An 18,061-nucleotide genomic window follows, 5' to 3' on the forward strand; every position below is an offset into this window, starting at 1 on the left:
GGAATCATTTCTGGAATTCAATTGAGACAAGCGAAGTCTTGCTCTGTAGGGAATCTCAACAGGGCCTGATAATATTAATTTCTGACTTTTAGGGTTGATTTCAAGACTCTCATAAAATATTCAGTATAAGGAACTTGGTTGACTCCTGCCTGAGTGATTTAAAAAAAAATTTTGCCGTACAGACTGATACCACTGTCAGAATTAAGGAAAGCCAGTGTTAAGAGAAGGTGGAATAGGGTGGCTAAGAATGCGCTTGCTAGGGAGAAGGGCACTACCAACTGATGGCACCAAGAAAACGGGAGAGGAGGAAATTTTTAGAACTTTAGGATTTTTCCTGAAGTGCACTAACATGCTACCTTGGCAACCTTGCCGGAAGTCTGATTCTTAGGCACTTCTCAGCCTTATTCCTATATGAAGCAAACGGTTTTGGCCTTTTACTTAATACTTAGGTTTACTTTACTCATCTCAAGTCGCAGACCTTACTTCATCTAGTTGAGAGTTTCCTTTAGAGAGTTACTAACGAGCTCTGTCTACTTTTTTATTTCTCTTTTCTCAGTACTCTTATAATGGAGCTTAACTTCAGTATGATATTCTCATTCCTTTCCATTTTGCTGTTATTGTTATCATTTTTTATGTGATTTTTTTATATTAGCCTTTTGATAATTCTTCAATATTCTCTTGATTACTTTCTGTACTTATTTAGACAGTAAAACCAGAAATATGTATATTAGTCAGTGCATTGGCCCCTATTTATTTCTTTGTGTTAATATATTTAATAATCTTCCTACTTTTTTCCTTTGTCAAACATAGTAAAAGCTCTGTCTTCTATTGCCTATTTCCTAAGCTATGTGTATAAATTGATCGTTGCTATTCTATTGCCTGTTCCCTTAATTATGTATATAATTGGCTATTTCTGTAATTAGCTCCAGCGTGACTGCCATTAGGATCAATTTGAGAATTCTAGACTTTGATTTGTTTTATATTCTCCCTCGAGATCAAAACATAAAATATATAGTGCATTTCTCTCTATTTTTTCTACTGTTTGTGGCTGGAGGCTCTCCTGAAATAGTCTGTTTCCACACAGTCAAAGCTTCCCACCATCTATATTGCAGATACTTTTCCACTTCTAGTGCCATTCACCTACTTTTTCCAGTCTGAGAAAATATAGAACAAAGACAGACATGTACCTCAGTTGATGCTGCAACAGGTTAAAAATACTCTTTTTAAATGGTGGTGTTTATCTTTCTGTTACTTCTGTTATTCATTTGAGAGCTATATTAGAGACAAGTAAATGCATTTGCTTCTTTAAAAAGAAAAAATTTTAATTAGTGTTTTGCTGCTTTTAGAGTCATTTAGATGAAAATTCCATCAAAATGTGATAACAGCTATGACAAAGGTAACTTCGTGGATTAATATGTGTAGTTTTGGACAGCTATCAGGAATAAACAGTTTTAGTTCACTTTTTAAAGTAGTTACATCATAGAAACTTTTAAACTTTAATAGATATAGCTCCAATTTTTTATGCTCAAACTCTGCATGTAGATATAAGATTAGGTAGATGTGGTCTGGCAGTTTGTCTGATGCACATACAGTTAATTACAGGAAAGGCACCAAAGTATTTCAGTCGCCTTTGCAAATGGCAGAAGAGTCTTGAAACCAAGGGGGGAAATCCACTGTAATATCTCTGCCTCTAGATTCACAGGAATCTTCAAACACAATCGAAGAAAGACCACACCCCACTGGTATTGATGGAGAAGAGAGTGAAGACGATCCACCTGAACGTAAGCCAAGCAAACTTAAGAGGAGGCAAGTTGCATGTTACTTTTCTCTCTAGAATATGTTAGCATAAGCACTCTATCCATGAGTGCTCGTTACATTACAACACTGCTAATCCTGTGAGAAGAAACAAGGCATACTGGGAAGACCATGGGCTTTGGAGCATGGTCAAATCCCAGCTCTTTGTCTTACTCTGCCACGATTTTTTTAATCGGTAAAATGGAACCAGTGCCCTTTTTGTGACATCATTGGGAAGACTGGAACTAGCCTATAATACATCTGACGCTTAGTAGCTACCAATGGATGATAGCTAGTAACTAGTAATATGTAAGTAGGTAGGGTCTCTCTTTCTCAAGGAAGTTCTGATTTTTTTTTTTTTCCCCAAAAATCTCTTTCTCAAGGAAGCTCTAAATTTTTTTTCAAAAGTCTGGATATATATTATCATAGAATTTTATTGATAAAATAAACATCAGGTATGTCAAATCTAATGCTCTCATTCTATAAGTGGGAATGCTGAGACAGAACAAGGATAAATCCCTTGCCCAGGGTTACATAGCAACAATGGCAGCTCTGTAGCCCAGTCCAACTTTCGGAGACAGCACTCTTTCTAGTATACCATTAATACATGTAATTAAACAATTAGAGAATAATGTAAGGTAGGATATAGTTAAATGCTAATGCAATAAAATACAAGAAAAGGATGGACATTACAGAATTTTGGATGTTAACTGGAAACATTTCATTTCTATGGCAAAGTATGAGTGCTCCACATAAGACTTTTATGTTCTATACAGGTTCTAAAAAACAGTGAGCAAGCTTTAGAGGCTCAGCAACTAAGTACATAAAAGTATACCTCTGCTGGGTTCCTTCTGCATGGTAGACATTGCTAGTTAACTGCTCCATTAGTTCCCGCTAGTTCCCTGAGGCAGATACTGGGTATACTTACATTCCTGGAACCCAGTACATAAATGTTCAGTGAGTGTAATTAATTTGTCAAAATGAGCTCTCGCCACATTCGTTTACTTGTTACTGTTGCCCAGGAAGTAGGGAGCATTAGAAGTTATCCCCAATAGGTGGATTATCCTGGGTTACTTAATATCACTGTATCACAGCTGTATTCTTAATATTTTTTCTTTTGTAATGTTTTGGTTGGTTAAATACTTCTCAAATGTTTCCTTGTTTGTTTTTCTGGGAAAAAAAAAAATGAGATCTGTCTCTAGCAGATTAGTTTAAGACTACAGCTTTTACTGGTGTTTTTCCAAAAGAAAATGGAGAGATCGTATTTGTTCCATGTTCAGGAATAGAGATAATTACTTGACATGGTTTAAGATTAGAATGCTTATTGCTGTGTGCCAATCACTTCTAGGTACTTTGTCTCATTGGGAAAATCCTAAATAAAATACTCTTCCTATCTTTCTGGATTTGTAAACTATGGTCGAATGTTGCGATGGGAAAGTTTGCATAGGTTGGTTTATATGTACTTTTGGTATTTGCCTGAACTGGTGGGCTCTGGAGGTAATGCGTCATCACTGTTTACCTTTTTGTTTTTTTTTGTTTAGCCATGAACTGGACATTGAAGAAAACCCAGATTCAGACTTTGATGACAATGGTTCCCTTCTAGGATTCAAGCATGGCTCAGGACAAAAGTAATCAATTATACATAGATGCTGTTGTCTTTAAACCTTACTTTAAGCTTTTGCTATCCTAAAGCTCTCTATCTGATATCTATCTGATATTCAGATAGCTAATAACAATTAGATATTTTATAGCATTTGAGATTTTACAATTAAAACACTAACCTCTCTTGTTACTAAGAATTTTGAATATATCACCCTACATTTGATGTATTCACATATATTAACTCAGTTGTGCTTCATAGCAATCCAGTGTTGCTATTCCAATTTCAGAGATAAAGCAGCCGCAGCTCACAGAGGTTTTTACTTGGTCACGATCACATCATTTCCTGGAGAAGGGGTTCAAGCTCAGTTCTCGAGAATTTTAAACACGGTTCTCTCCTCACCTAGGGTCTAACATACCTCTGTATATCTAAAGTATATCATGAACAAGCCTGAAAAGTTCAAATATAAAGTAACCTTTTTTCTTTTTTATTATGAAAGTAGTAAAACTCAAACAAAACAGAAGTAACAAAGAGTGAAAATTCTTCAAATCATTCTCCAGAGATAGGCATATATCCTTCCTAACTTATTCATGTGTGTTTTTATGATTGTATACATATACATATACATACATCTTATTCCCTTTTTATAAAAATACAAAAATGGAATCATACTGTACATAGTCTGCAGCTTGTTTTTTTTCCCTCAACAGTATACCATGAACGCCATGCCTTATCAGTACATTTACCTGATCCTTTTAGCGGAGCTGTATGTTTAATTGACCATTTCGTATGTACAGCTAGATTGATTGCTTCCTAAGACCTAAGAATATGCCTTTGAGGTACCCCAGGTTATTGCATGTACCAATAGCTCTTCCTTCTTATTGCTAAATAGTATTCCATTGTATGGGTGTACCTTAATTTCTCCAATCATTTACCTATCAAAGGACATTTGGACTATGTGTGGTATTTTGCTATTACAGATAAAGCTGCTATGAACTTTTCTGTAGAGATAGTATTAGAGTTCTCTGGGATTAAGTGCCCAAACATTAAATATAAGGAAACTGAAGAGCTTATGCATATGACATGAAGACAAGACTAAACTGCGTACTTAAGGCACACTGAAGACCTATCATTATGTCAGCTTGCACCTTGATTTAAATCAAGGTTAAGGTCTTTGATATTTCTAGGCGTTGAGACATGTTTTGTTAGTTGTGAAACTTTAATGGATATCTATACATTATGAGGTCAGCAAGCAAAGGACATAAGTTGATCTAATTTGAATCCAAGTTAGTTCAGAAATACATGCTCATAATTAAGGCTAAATATCTTAAAGATTAGTAATATAAAAGGTTTTCTTGATATTGCCACATTTAAATTCCTAGCAGAATTTATTTCTACCCACATGTAATTTTACTGAGAAATTACTTAAATAGCTCTTGTTAGAATACACTCATAGAGATTGGTTGTTTTACCTGGTATTTAACTTAACTATTCTCCCCCTATTTAGAGTACCCAGTTCTACTTAAAAGGGTAGGATAAGATACCCTTTATGAACAGGTTTTTAATATGGCTAGAAGATATCACCTGACATTTAAAACCAAACTGTTTAAGGGTTTATAAGTGCTAAATTGTATGTTACACTCTAAATGTCTAATAGTCTGTAGGAGAGGCAGTTAAAGAAAGCTTCATAGCAGATATATATCTTTTGGGACTGAAAAAGTGTAGATGGTTAGATTGAAAGACATACTCTAATTACTTTGATAATAGAGGTTTTCTTTTTTGGTGAGTTCAGATTGATTTAGGTAACGAATTTAGTGACCACTTTTAAAATAATGCGAACATATCCAGATATGTGTAAGGAGCAAGGAGCTTTGGCATCGCATCATCATGAGGAAAAATTATAATTCTCCAACTGCAGTAGGGTTAGATTTTCCTGATGTTTCTTTATTACATGTTTACTATGTCATTTCCACGTTCTGCTGTATATAAGGTATGTTGATATTCCCAACTTGGGTGTTTCGCATTTACTTGAGAATTAACGTACAGGCTAGACCTTACACTTCTGGATTTTGAATTATTCGATAATTTTCATAATTTAGAAAAATGAAAGTAAAATAACAGCTTCGAATAGAAAAATACTGAAAATCATTAGTTTTATTTTCTTTTTATATAAGGGAACAAACTCAGAACTTAAGATTTAAGTCAACTTCTTTTGATTTGGTCACAGATATGGTGGAATTTCAAATTTCAGTCATAGGCGGGTCGGGTATCTACAGAAGAATGTCAAGTATAAGTCAAAGTTCTTGGACATGAGAAGACAAATAAATATGAAAAACAAACACATTTTCTTTACTGAAGAGTCAGAAAAAACATGTTTCAAGAAAAGCAAAGCTTTGAGTAAGGTATGTATAAATTTTGTTTCAATTTACAGGTAGAATTTCATTTTGTGAGCTTGACGCCTTAAAATTATTGTTTTCAAATGAGAACCCTGTTTCTACCAGATATAAGGATACCTACAATTCTTTTCCACTTGATTCACAAAGGAAGCTTGTGTGAACTAAATTTGAAAACGATTTAAGTTGGGAGTAGTATGAAAAGAGGATGTTAGAAACTACAAAGTAGCAGTGTCTGGGCAGATACATAGCTAAATTACCTTGTGTGTGAAGTAACAGACAATGGAAATTTCTCATCTGTGTTAGGCTAAACAAGATCCTGGAATTCCAATGTCCAGAACAGCTTTTATTGTAGTCCTTAATTTTGAGGTTATCTAAAGGTGATCAGTTCTTCTTTGCACTAACAAGTTCATCCTGTTGACACAGACTCAAGGCTAGTTTAGTGATTCACACTGTTAACGAAAATATTCATATCCCCACTTCTGGACTTTGCTGTACCTGTCCTTCAACTACCTGGGAAACAGGAGGAATTAAAATTGCTTTTGCTTGGTTCGTTGAATGATCCTTCTCTCTTATAGAAAAGAGCACCTTCTACTGAGCAGAACTTTTGTATCAGTCACATCTCCAGCAGCTCTTTTAAGTCAACAGAACAAAATCCAGACTCCATGATGACTTTGTTTTTCCCCTTGTGTACAGTATCCTAACTTGACTATTCTTCCAAAATATGCTACACATTTATAGCTGGTTTTATTTTTATTATATTTCAGATCGTTTGGTCCTAGTGATATTTTAATATTTTATTGGCCCTAGTTGTATCTGGAACAGATTTCCCAGTATCAGTTCAGTCATCCTATAGGACTTTATATAATGTGCTGGATGTGATAGCATTCATGTTGCTTATGTGTCCTTAGATATCCGATTGATGTACAGTCACAGTCCCCTTAAAAGATTCTTGGTGGTTGCCCATCTCTGTCTACCACTCGAATTCTAACTTCCTAACTCTTCAGAAGGTCATGAAGACCTGTTACAAAGTCAGAGAAAGACAAATGCCATCTGGTTTCACTTACATGTAGAAGGTAAAGAAAAAAATGAACAAACAGAAACAAACTCATAGATACAAACTCATAGATAAATTGATGGCTGCCAGATGGGACAGGGATTGGGGGACTGAAAAAGGGAAGTGATTAAGAAGTACAAATCTATAGTTACTTCTAGTTGTCATGGGGATATAAAGTATAGCGTGAGGAATATATTTAGTGATATTGTAATAACTGTATGGTGTCAGATGGGTACTAGATTTGTTGGGGTGATCACTTTGTAAGTTATATAAATGTCTAATCACTATGTTATACGTCTGAAACTAAAATAATATGTATGCCAACTGAATTTGAAAAAAATTTTATTTAAAAAAATTTTTTTATAGAAGATTGCAAGGAAATATATATCATCTGACCCTGAGTCTTGTTAACATTTCATAGAAGAAACCTAGTTTTTAGTAATCATTTTACTGGCTCTACTGCTTCATTAAAAGGCAGCTCACATTTTTTCCAAGATAGCCTTTATTCTTATGGACAGGTTGGCAATTCTCTTTAGAGTTCATCTTTGGTGCTGAGTACTATTTAACATAAATTATAATCTGGGCATTGCACAAAGCTCTGTATAATTGGGAAAGCTAAAATTAATGACTGAACAGTAGGTAGATTTGTAATGGTAATGTGACATAATACAGTTATATTGTTAGAAGCCTTCATGGAAAGCTACTAGAAAAGTTCAGCTTTATCCTCTTAGTGTCAGTTGATAAAAGGGAGGTCATAGTCTTGTGTTTAATCTGATATTTTCTTCCTTTTAAAGAAATCTTTAATAAGGTCATGGGGTGTCCAGGTAATAAAGTACAATTAGTTTGGAATTACTTACATTAGCTTGTATGATACAGTGTACATATTTGAGCTAATAATTGTGACACAGCTTGTCAGTCAGGTCACAAATGGTAAAGCAGGTGGGAATGTTCTGTGTAATTGAAATTGATCCATGCTTGTAACATCTTTTAATTTCAGGTAGAAAAATTCCTAAAATGGGTTAACGAACCAGTGGATGAGGAAGCTTCGCAGGAGTCAGCTTCTCATAACAACATACAAGACACTTGCACAAGCAGTGATTCAGAGGAACAAGAAATGTCTGTTACGAAAGACGATGACCCACTGGTGACAAGCATTCCAGAACCTAAAAAGTGTTACACCGTAGCATCATCTGGTGAACTTGAAACAGAAAAAAATGGAGACAGCATAGTAGCAGCTGTTACAGATAAGGAGAATTGTGCTGCTCAGGATAAGCCAGACTCTCTTCAGGTAGAAACTGAGGGTAAGACTAACTGCGTCAGCTTGCTAATGGATTTAGATAAATGCCTTTTTTAGAATATGTTTTTCCATTTTTCACTTTGTAGTCTTCCATACCTAAGAATTTGCTGTTATTTATTTTTAAGTTGAGAGAAGGCATATTAACTGTGACTGTGCTAATGGCTATGATTTGGCATCCGGAGCATATTGATAATGGCTGAGCGAGCATGATAAAATCAAAGGTAAAGCATATGGCAAAACTGTTCAAGTACCTTTGTCTATACCATTAAAATTGGTCTCTGCCACCTCACTCTGTTCCATGGGCCAACAGTGGCCAGTCCATTTTATCCCTATTGAAATTTAGTATGTCCTTGGTTTTGTTTCAATCGTTCTTTTTTAAATTTTTTTGGTTTTTTGTAGTGGTTGTGGATAGTGGTAATTTGTGTTTTGGGTGGGACATTGGCATAAAAAAGTATTTATAGTAGTTAGCTATAATGAATGGAGAATAGAGTAACATTTTCACTTTATGCCCTTTTGTACTATTTGAATTTATTTTACAGCAAATTTTCTTTTATAACTTAAAAATAATATTCAATGGAACATTGAAGCTTTTATAAGGTAGAAAATTTTATTTGAAATAGTATTCATTTTTATTGATGATTTATTTCAGACCTGCCCTAATGGAACAGTTATATTATTTGTGATGATTTCTTAAGTTAGTGTTGAGGAAAATACCTTTTTTCTTTGTGCATATGAATATGTAGACCTGTGATATCTATGTCATGTACTTCTTTGCCTTTCTAAACAGCATATATATGGTAGTTAAATTTTTCATTGTGCAACAATTTTTTATTGCACAATTTTTTTATGTACAACTAATGTTCACATGACACTTGCAGATTTCTGAAATGCTTTCACGTGCCTTTTTCACATTTAACCTGTAAAATAGCCTAACGAGGTAGGTGGAATTAGCTCCATGCTGTAAATATAGAGATTAAATCTCAAAGAAATTAAGGGGTTTGCCTGAGGTCACAAAGCCAGAAAGTGACTTGGCTAGGACACAGTACCAGATTGTTTGATTCCTAAATTCCATTCTTCCACCTTTGTTACAATGTTTGTAGTTCTCACCTGGGGTAATAACACCATCTCAGAGACATTCGAAAGATGTTAGTTGTCAGGATGACCTGAGGAATTCTGGCATTTAGTACTTTGGATTACTTAACATTAAGTTGTGTACAGGATGGTCTTACACAGTTAGGGTTGTTCACACAGAACATCAGTGTCCCCTCTTCTGAGAAACTCTCATTGCATTTTGCTATTGAAGACACCTATAACTCTTTGCAGTAATCAGATGACCATATTAAGACATGGTCCTATCCTTGAGGATCATTTAAATGCAATAGAGTTTTATTTGTCATCATCACTTTTTGTCATTATTTAGCTATGACAGCACTCTCATCTTCTAATCTGCTTGAAACTGAAACTAAATAACCAAATAACCAAACTAATAAAAATCATTTGTCTAAGAAAAAGTCAGTCTCTGAATGACATCCTTTTCTATTAAATGGAGCTAGTGACCCCTGTTTCAATTTCTCAGAGGCCCTGTAACTTCTAGGTCATGGCTGGTTCAGAGAATTAATATAGCTGGGAGTTAGAACTTAATTGGTCCTTGGAAAATTTTATTGTAAAAAAGAGAAGGGAAATGTTTGGATTTCTATAGTTCACCAACTATGACAGTGTCTTAAGAACTTTTATAAATGTACCTCCACAGATCTCCTAGCAATCCTATGCAGTAGGTAAGTAAAATATATGCATTCATTCATTCCTTTCGAGAAATCGAAAATTGGAGCTTAGATAGCCTCGGTTACTTTTCCAAGCCCAGGGAGCCAATAAGTAGCAAACTAGAGGCTGTAATCTGAAGTCAGTGCTATTTCCATTATGCCCTGCTCCTCCTCTAGGTGTGTCATTGCACACATGTTCTGGTGCCCAATCCCAAATCGTAATTATTTGATGTGGCAACACTTTAGATAAATTCACCTGTGTTGTCCTTTTTTCATAGTGAACATCTGTATATTCTTTTATTGTAGCTGAAATTAAAAAGAAGAAGAAGAAGAAGAAGAGGGACAAAAAGGTAGTTGGTCTGCCTCCTGAGATAGCTGCTGTTCCTAAGCTGGCAAAATACTGGGCCCAGAGATACAGGCTCTTTTCTCGTTTTGATGATGGGATTAAATTGGACAGAGGTAAAGTATATATGTAATTTTTAACTTTATTTTGAAATAAGTTCAAACTTATGGAAAAGGTGCAACAGTAGTAGAAAAATTTCATATCCCCTTTACCTAGATTCAGATATTCTTTAACATTTTTGCCACATTTGCTTTATCATTCTCTGTGTGTGTATGTGTGTTTCTGATCCAGTTACCAACTAATACCTACCCCTTAATACTTCTGTGTGTATTTTCTAAGAGCAAGGATACTTTTATGTAACAGTGGTAAAATTATAAATTTAACATTGTTACAATATTATAATCTACAGTCCCTACTCTGGTTTTATCAGTCATGACATGTCCCTCACCATGGCATTTTTTTTTTCTTCTAGCATAAGATCATGTATTGCATTTAGTTTTCATGTTTCTTTATTTCCCTTTAATCTGGAATTCTTCCTCAGCCTTTATTGTTGTTCATGACTCTGACATTTTCCAAAGAGTAACAGCCACTTGTTTTCTACAGTGTCTCAGTTAGGGTCTACGTGTGTTTTTAAAACTTCAGACTCGGGTTTAATCTGTATTTAGAGCATCTTAGGATAGATAGCAAAAGGAATGGATAGTTTTTTGTTTTGTTTTTTTAGGAACTCATAGATGATTAAAAGACATTTGATAAAGAAACACTAATGCAGAAAGACATAATTTAATGAATTAATACTAGAAACTGAATTCTTTCTCAAGTTTTCCTGCTGTGCTTGAACAGCTTACTTAAGTCAGTTCTGCAAATTGATGCTTATTTTCATATTAGGGCTACTTAAATTATATGTTTATTAACTGCCAAAATCAGGAGGTCTTGATCACTGGTCAATGTCAGGGTCTGTGAACCTCTTATAATTATTTACAAAATGTTATATATTGAGAAAAGTGCCAACAAATTTGTTAGGAGAAATAAGACTGAGTACAAAAGTTTTTAATTCTGTAAAAGAACTTTATATTTTTATTCTTCGAGCAATGAGAAGTCATTTAATGTTTTGGTAAGGAAAAGAAACAGGAAAATTGGTACACCATTTTGTTCAGAGAAATATCTTTCTGGAAAAAAGTAAATTTCTTCTATTGGGAAAGAAGGAGGGCAGTACCTGCTTTTCCTACAGTTTTGCAGCCTTTTGCTATCAGTTCCTTGCTTTCCTAACCCTTTAGAAATGTTTGAATTTTTGCAAAGTGTCTAGTACAAATCTGATTCATCGCATCCCCATTAGGAATGACATAATTGGGAAACTCTGGAGTTTGGAGAATTGGCCAAGTAGAATAGCTAACTTTCCATTTTCCGTAGTGGATAATAGTTAATACTTCAAACATAAAAATCATAATTGCATTCAGTTATTGAAGATATACTACAGAAGAACCAGGCCAGAATTGAGGTGGTTACTTCCTTGGAAACTGGGAATGGGAATGGTACTACTTTTTCTTACGTGCTTTGTAGAACTTTTCTTTAAAACTAGGTTATTTGTAATTTTTTGAGAAGAGAAACTAAGTTTTTTAAGTGTATATCATATAGCAATATTTGCTATGTTTATGCTTGGCTTGGCTTCTTGAAATTGAACATCTTAATAGAAATACTCTTCTTCTGCAGAGGGCTGGTTTTCAGTTACACCTGAGAAAATCGCCGAACACATAGCTGGCCGGGTCAGTGAATCCTTCAAGTGTGACATTGTAGTAGACGCATTTTGTGGAGTCGGAGGAAATTGCATTCAGTTTGCCTTAACTGGAAAGAGAGGTAATTAGCCATCAATGGAAGAAAAGTAATTTATTTTCAGTTTATTCAGTAAATGTTCCATTTTGTTTCAGCTTATCTTTGCTGAAATTTAATATGTAATTAATAATTTAATGCAAATATTTAAAATAATAGCTAGCATATATTAAGCATATACTTTGTATCATTACAGGTATAAGTACTTAATATGTATTAATTTATTTAGTCAGCAGTCTTGTGAAATGTATCTTTTACTATCAGCATTTCACAGATAAACTAAGAAATAAAGAGATGAAGTAACTTGCCTAAGATTACACAGACCCTGCTTAAGGGAGCCATGATTACAATATTATATAAAACTAAAAGTATTAAAATGGGAAACTGTTCCTTAGAAGGAAACAGGAGTAAATTGGGAGTCCCAGCCTTGCAGTCATCTTCATGACGTTGGACATCGTTTAACCTTAATTTAAAGGAGACTTTAACTTGAGACACTAAAAATCTTTTACATATTAGATCGTCCTTGTGGTAGCTTGACTTTGGAATCAACAAAGAAGAAAACCTCTTACTGTATATCTGCCAGGAACTGTGTCAAGTAGGTAGTGCGTGTGCCGTTTCTCAGGGAAAAGAAGGCTTTAGGAAATGGAATAGTCGGCCCAAACTGACATAGCCGAGTCGTGAACCCAGGGCTTTTATTTTACTCAGTGTCTTCTGAATCTGATATCCCTGTTCTTTCTCCATTCTTTTTGAAGTATAGTATAGTGTGATATGTTAGAGACGTCACTTGTTAAGTCGCACTCCGAAGACACCTTTTTTCCCCCAATTTTTATATTCTGTGTTTAGCTTATGTTTCAGTAAATTTCATTTGAGTCTCATTAACTTATATGAAGTTTTTTATGTTAAATAGGAAAGCATATGATTCTGAAAAGGATAACATAAGAGCTAAAAAATGATGAAGTGAAACTTAACATTTATGCTAAGACCAGTGCTGATGCACTGTGGCCCTTATTTAATCCTTCCCGTGCTCCAGAACATGAGATTTGCTGACTTTATATGGCCTCCTAAAAGCCTGGATGAAAGATGTTTTCATATTTTCTGGAAGAGTAATTATTTTCTTGTCTTCCCTGAATTCACTATTTACCTTTATTTCCACTAGACTTATTTCTACTCAGTTGCCATCTACACATACACCCAACTTAATGATTAGAGAATCTACAAAGCTTTGCATTTTGCTGCTGTTAAAGATTTTTTTCCTCTTTTGTATTCCAATAGTTCTTTATCAGTGCTACTCAGTTTTCTGTGATGACAGTAATGTTCTGTATCCGCACTGTCAGTCGGGTAGCCACTGTCTACAAATGGCTGTTGAGCATTTGAAATGTGGCAGTGTGACCAAGGATCTAAATTTTTAATGTCATTTAATTTTAATCAATTTAAAGGTAATAGCTACATGTGGCCAGTGACTACCATTTTTGGACAGTGCAGTTCCATATAGTATCATCCAGCATTTGTCAGCATTTCATTTATCTGATAACATTGAATGCTTACATTCGGTCAAGCCTAAAAACAAAGTCTGCCTCTAAGGGAAGTGTACGTGAATACATGAGGATTAACTAAATATATTTTGATATTGAAAGTCATTTTTCCAGTGAATTTTTGGTATTGTCAGCATGTCTTTCCATCTGTCTCTGTACTATAAATGTAGCAGATTGAACAACTGAAAAGGACATTTTCATCTTTTCTCTTTTAAATATGAATGTTAGTTTATTTAGAACAGAAAAAATAGCATTGTAAATGCATGATTTTGCAACATGTAATTGGTGCTTGTATTCATTGTTCAAGCGATTTATTTCATGCATTATTTCTCAAAAGTGTTAACAAATTTTGAGCCAGCATTTTCTGGGAAACAGCTATGTTTCCTTGACATCTATGGTGTATGCATCAGAGTTTCAGATATAAAATATTGCCACTAACACACTTGCACACATACAGGTGCACTTACCACAAGACATGACTGAGCTAAATTTAACTTAGGTTCGCATTGCTAATTATGAAATTTCAATAAATTAAATGAATCCCATTTGGTGAAAACATAACATTGTCTATTCCATCTACCTAATATGTCTCATTAAACATCATCAGCAGATGTTTTTACATTTCATAAGTTGGCTATATTAGTTTGTCAAATTTGTTTTTATTTTGCTTTTCTGTAGAAGTTGTCAAATTTGTCTTCCTTTGGAGGTTGCCTCATTTTGAGGAAATTGGTCTCTTCCGAAATCTTAGTGTTTATAGGCTTTACTGGCAATCTTGGACCTTTCAAGTTTGCTGCTCCTGCTGCGCACTGCACAGAGCACAGTGCTGACCACCTACTCGGCTTTAGGTAGATGTGTGGCAGCCATTCCCGCTGTTTGCTTTGGTAAAGTGTCTGAGCAAAAGAACCCTGAAAGCCAGATCCTTTGGTCACATTTCCTTGGTATAACGTAAGTGAATCTTTGTAATATAGATTAAAAATTCTACTTAAATTCTCTATCTCTGGTATATGAGGCCAAATCTCACTTTGTCTTTCGAAAAGATTCTTGTACAGAAAATAGACCGATCAGAAGATGAACTGTTGTTCTATATAACTACTAATCAGTATCATTTGACTCATCTTTCCTATTCTCATTTTTAGTGATTGCCATTGATATTGATCCTGTTAAGATTGATCTTGCTCGGAACAATGCAGAAGTTTATGGGATAGCAGACAAGATAGAGTTCATCTGTGGAGATTTCCTGCTGCTGGCTCCTGATTTAAAGGCCGACGTCGTGTTCCTCAGCCCCCCATGGGGAGGGCCGGACTACGCTACCGCAGACATCTTTGACATTAGGACAATGATGTCTCCTGATGGATATCCTTTGGAAGTCCTAAAAGTTTGCACAAACAGTGGTTGTAGAGAAGAAGGGGGGGGTGTGTGCGCACGTGCGCGTGTGTGTGTGTGTGTGTTTGAGAGAGAAAAATTAGTGAAGAGAGGAGCTAATAGCACTTAATAGATTCTGGTATGTTTTACATAAAAAGTGGGCATGTAAAAATTAACTGGCGATGGATCTCCAAAAGTTACAGCAAATGCGGAGTCAGATTTCATTTGGTTACTGTCCAGTTTTACCATTTATTACAAGAACTAGAAAGCATTAATTGTTTGAAATTACTGTCTGGAAATTGGGGATTTCTTCAAGAAATTCTGTCCCTAGAGTCTGGGCAACTATCTCTTAACTTTTCTTCAACTGACACTGACTTATGCTAATTCTCGATGTGTCTTCAAAATTTTCCTGTTACTCTTCCAGGATACTGAAGCAAGCTCTTATTTCATAAAGAATAGCATTTATGTTATTTGTCTCTTTCTTTATCTCTACTGGAAGAATCATCTGTTTGACTCTAGCAGAAAACATGTTTCTAAATTGCTAATTAAAATTTAGAGTGTAGACTACAATGGAGAGTTATTTGCCTTTATTCTTTACTGGAAAGAAGTGGTACTGTGCTTTCCTGTTATTTCTATTTTCACAATAACTGGGAAAAGGCAGAAAGAGAAAGAGTATTTCTGACTCTTGGTTGCCTACCACTAGGATAAATGAAAAATGGGCTTGTAATCTCATTTATTAGGGACAGTATGCTGCTGAATTACAAAATCTGCAACTTAATTTTCTTAAGTTCTATTAAATGATTTAAATGCATGCCTTATTATTACATATAAAAATACATTTGGGTTATGATATAATAAGAACTTAATCTCTGATCAGAAATTAACTGCTATTTTTGTAATTTTTCCTTAACTGCTGTCCACCTTTGAAATTTTCAGACTTTCCCAGAAGATTACTAATAATATTGTTTATTTTCTTCCAAGAAATGCTGATATTGACCAGGTAAGCCATTACTGAAGAACTTCTATGAGCCTCTTGCATAACTGTTAGATATAACGGGCAAAAAAGATCAAGATATTTCTGTAACTGAGAATGTGTTTATGAGAAGTCCCTGGCTTTTTGACTATTACTAGAAAACTGGGAGTGTTTGGCATTTAAATCCATGCCCGTTTCATCTTCTTCCTCTCCAAAATTCCTGGTAAACGTAAACAGAGCACTTTGGGCTTTTAGTTATATGTCCTGAAAGGGTGATTGAATGTGTTTTGTCAAATGCGCACTTAAACTTAGACAAGATCTGTTTTTACTGAAACCTACCTTGAGAATAGAGGTGTTAGGTATTCCTGAAAATAGTAGCCTAAATAGAAATGTACAGACAGATAAAAACCTTAATTTGGCCAGGATCAGTTTCAACTGGTATATAGTCTTGGGATATATAGTCTTGACTAACATTAAAATGTCCGTATTCCTTTCTTACCATAAACATTTATTTTAATTGTGTTATTTTTCTCCTCAATAGAATTGGATCTAATATAATAACTGCCCCATACAGATTTGATAATGTCTTTATTTCAGTCTTTCTTTGATTTTTTTTAATAAACACTTATTATATACTGCTTTGTGCTAAGCATTCTGTTGAAAAATTTTTTGTATTTCATATTCTAAATTTTACTACAATGTTGCTAGGTTTGGGATTTTCCTCTCCTATTTGATACTCTGAGAACTGAACCTATTATTTCTGAGCTTTTTCATCTTATTCTGGAGAAATTATCTCCATTATTTGTTCACCTATGTTCTCCTTACCATCTTTTTTTCTGGAGCATTTATTGCATGGATGTTAGTCTTCCATAACTATTTTCTGGTATTTTGTCTACTTTTTCTTTCTGCAAGATTACCCCAGTCTAGTTGTCTAGCTAGTTCATTCTTTGGGTATAGACATTCTATTATCCCATCTGTTGTGTTTTTTTAGTTCAACTATTCTTTATACTTAGTATTTCTGCATATTTTTGCTTTCTTTTGCATTCTAATATTATAAGAAGTTTAAGTTCTTAATCCATTTTATCCTTTCTGCTTTTGGTACAATTTATAATCCACTTTCTTTTTCTTCGATGGAGTATTTGTAATTCTCAAATGTCTTGTGTTACTGGCTACTTGCTATTCTCAAGTAATGCAAAAGGATAAAGGACGTGTCAGAATCCAGTGAGTGTCAAACTGGCTGCACTTTAGAACCACTGGGGATAATTGTAAAAAACTGTGACTATTACAAGCCCCAGCTCAGAAATTGATCCAACCAGTTTTTTTTTTAAGTTCTCCGGGTCATCGTAATGTGTAGCCTGCTGGGTTGAGAACCAGTCAAAGCCTGTTGTCAGCCTCAATGATAACTTCAGGGGATGAAGTTATCAGGCACCATAAGACTGCATTTATCACAAAACACCGTCTCAAGACGTAGCTGCCGCCCTTTGTGGAGGGGCTGGGCAAAAGCAGCATTTAAAGGCTGTACTGTTTAATCTTAGAGTGTAATTCTTTGGCTCGAGGGCTTTGGAGAGGAAAGAGTGAGAAAGCAGCCGTCAGGGTTCGTTCCTATCTGTTTCTCTCAGCTTCACAGCAGAACTTTTTTTTTTAACTGCCCTAACTTTAACGCCTGAGCACAGAGCAGAGTTCTCAGTATCTGCAGCTGAGGCTGCACACACTGGTCAGACAAGGCAACAGCAGTGGATTGGAAGGAGCAAGAGCAGAATTTCAAATTTCTTGTTTTCCTTCTTCCTGTTTTATCTTCTCAGAGGCACCACCCTCCATCCTGCATACACACACACACACACACACACTTAAACCATCCCAGGTCTCTCCATAATTTCTTTTTTTTTTTTGCAGGGGAGTGTTCCATCTAGTGTCTCCAAAGCTATCTTGCAGGCGTCAGCAGTCATGCTAGTTCAGCATCTTCCTAGGGATCACAAGATAGGTGCATAAGTAATAATAATGGTGATGCAACCTTCTCAAAAGAAAGGATTAAAGGCTCTGGCTTTCGGGTGGATGATATAGTGTATAAACTGGACTTTAAAGATTTCGTTGTAGGCGTTGAGGTGGAGGTGACAAAGAATATCAGT

At 35.0% G+C, this 18,061-nt stretch overlaps 1 protein-coding gene across 1 annotated transcript in view; it reads left to right on the forward strand.

The window, feature by feature from the left end:
• Nucleotides 1–18,061, forward strand: part of TGS1 (trimethylguanosine synthase 1) — a 38,164-nt gene that overhangs the window by 8,936 nt on the left and 11,167 nt on the right. Inside the window, exons 5-12 of the mRNA XM_011359164.2 lie at nucleotides 1,695–1,806; nucleotides 3,336–3,422; nucleotides 5,622–5,796; nucleotides 7,842–8,145; nucleotides 10,208–10,360; nucleotides 11,952–12,095; nucleotides 14,737–14,953; nucleotides 15,884–15,962. Coding sequence (XP_011357466.1) covers nucleotides 1,695–1,806; nucleotides 3,336–3,422; nucleotides 5,622–5,796; nucleotides 7,842–8,145; nucleotides 10,208–10,360; nucleotides 11,952–12,095; nucleotides 14,737–14,953; nucleotides 15,884–15,962 — 1,271 coding nt within the window. The remainder of the gene's footprint in view (nucleotides 1–1,694; nucleotides 1,807–3,335; nucleotides 3,423–5,621; nucleotides 5,797–7,841; nucleotides 8,146–10,207; nucleotides 10,361–11,951; nucleotides 12,096–14,736; nucleotides 14,954–15,883; nucleotides 15,963–18,061) is intronic.

The sequence above is a fragment of the Pteropus vampyrus genome, unplaced genomic scaffold (assembly GCF_000151845.1).
Source record: "Pteropus vampyrus isolate Shadow unplaced genomic scaffold, Pvam_2.0 Scaffold45, whole genome shotgun sequence".
Lineage (NCBI taxonomy): Eukaryota > Metazoa > Chordata > Mammalia > Chiroptera > Pteropodidae > Pteropus > Pteropus vampyrus.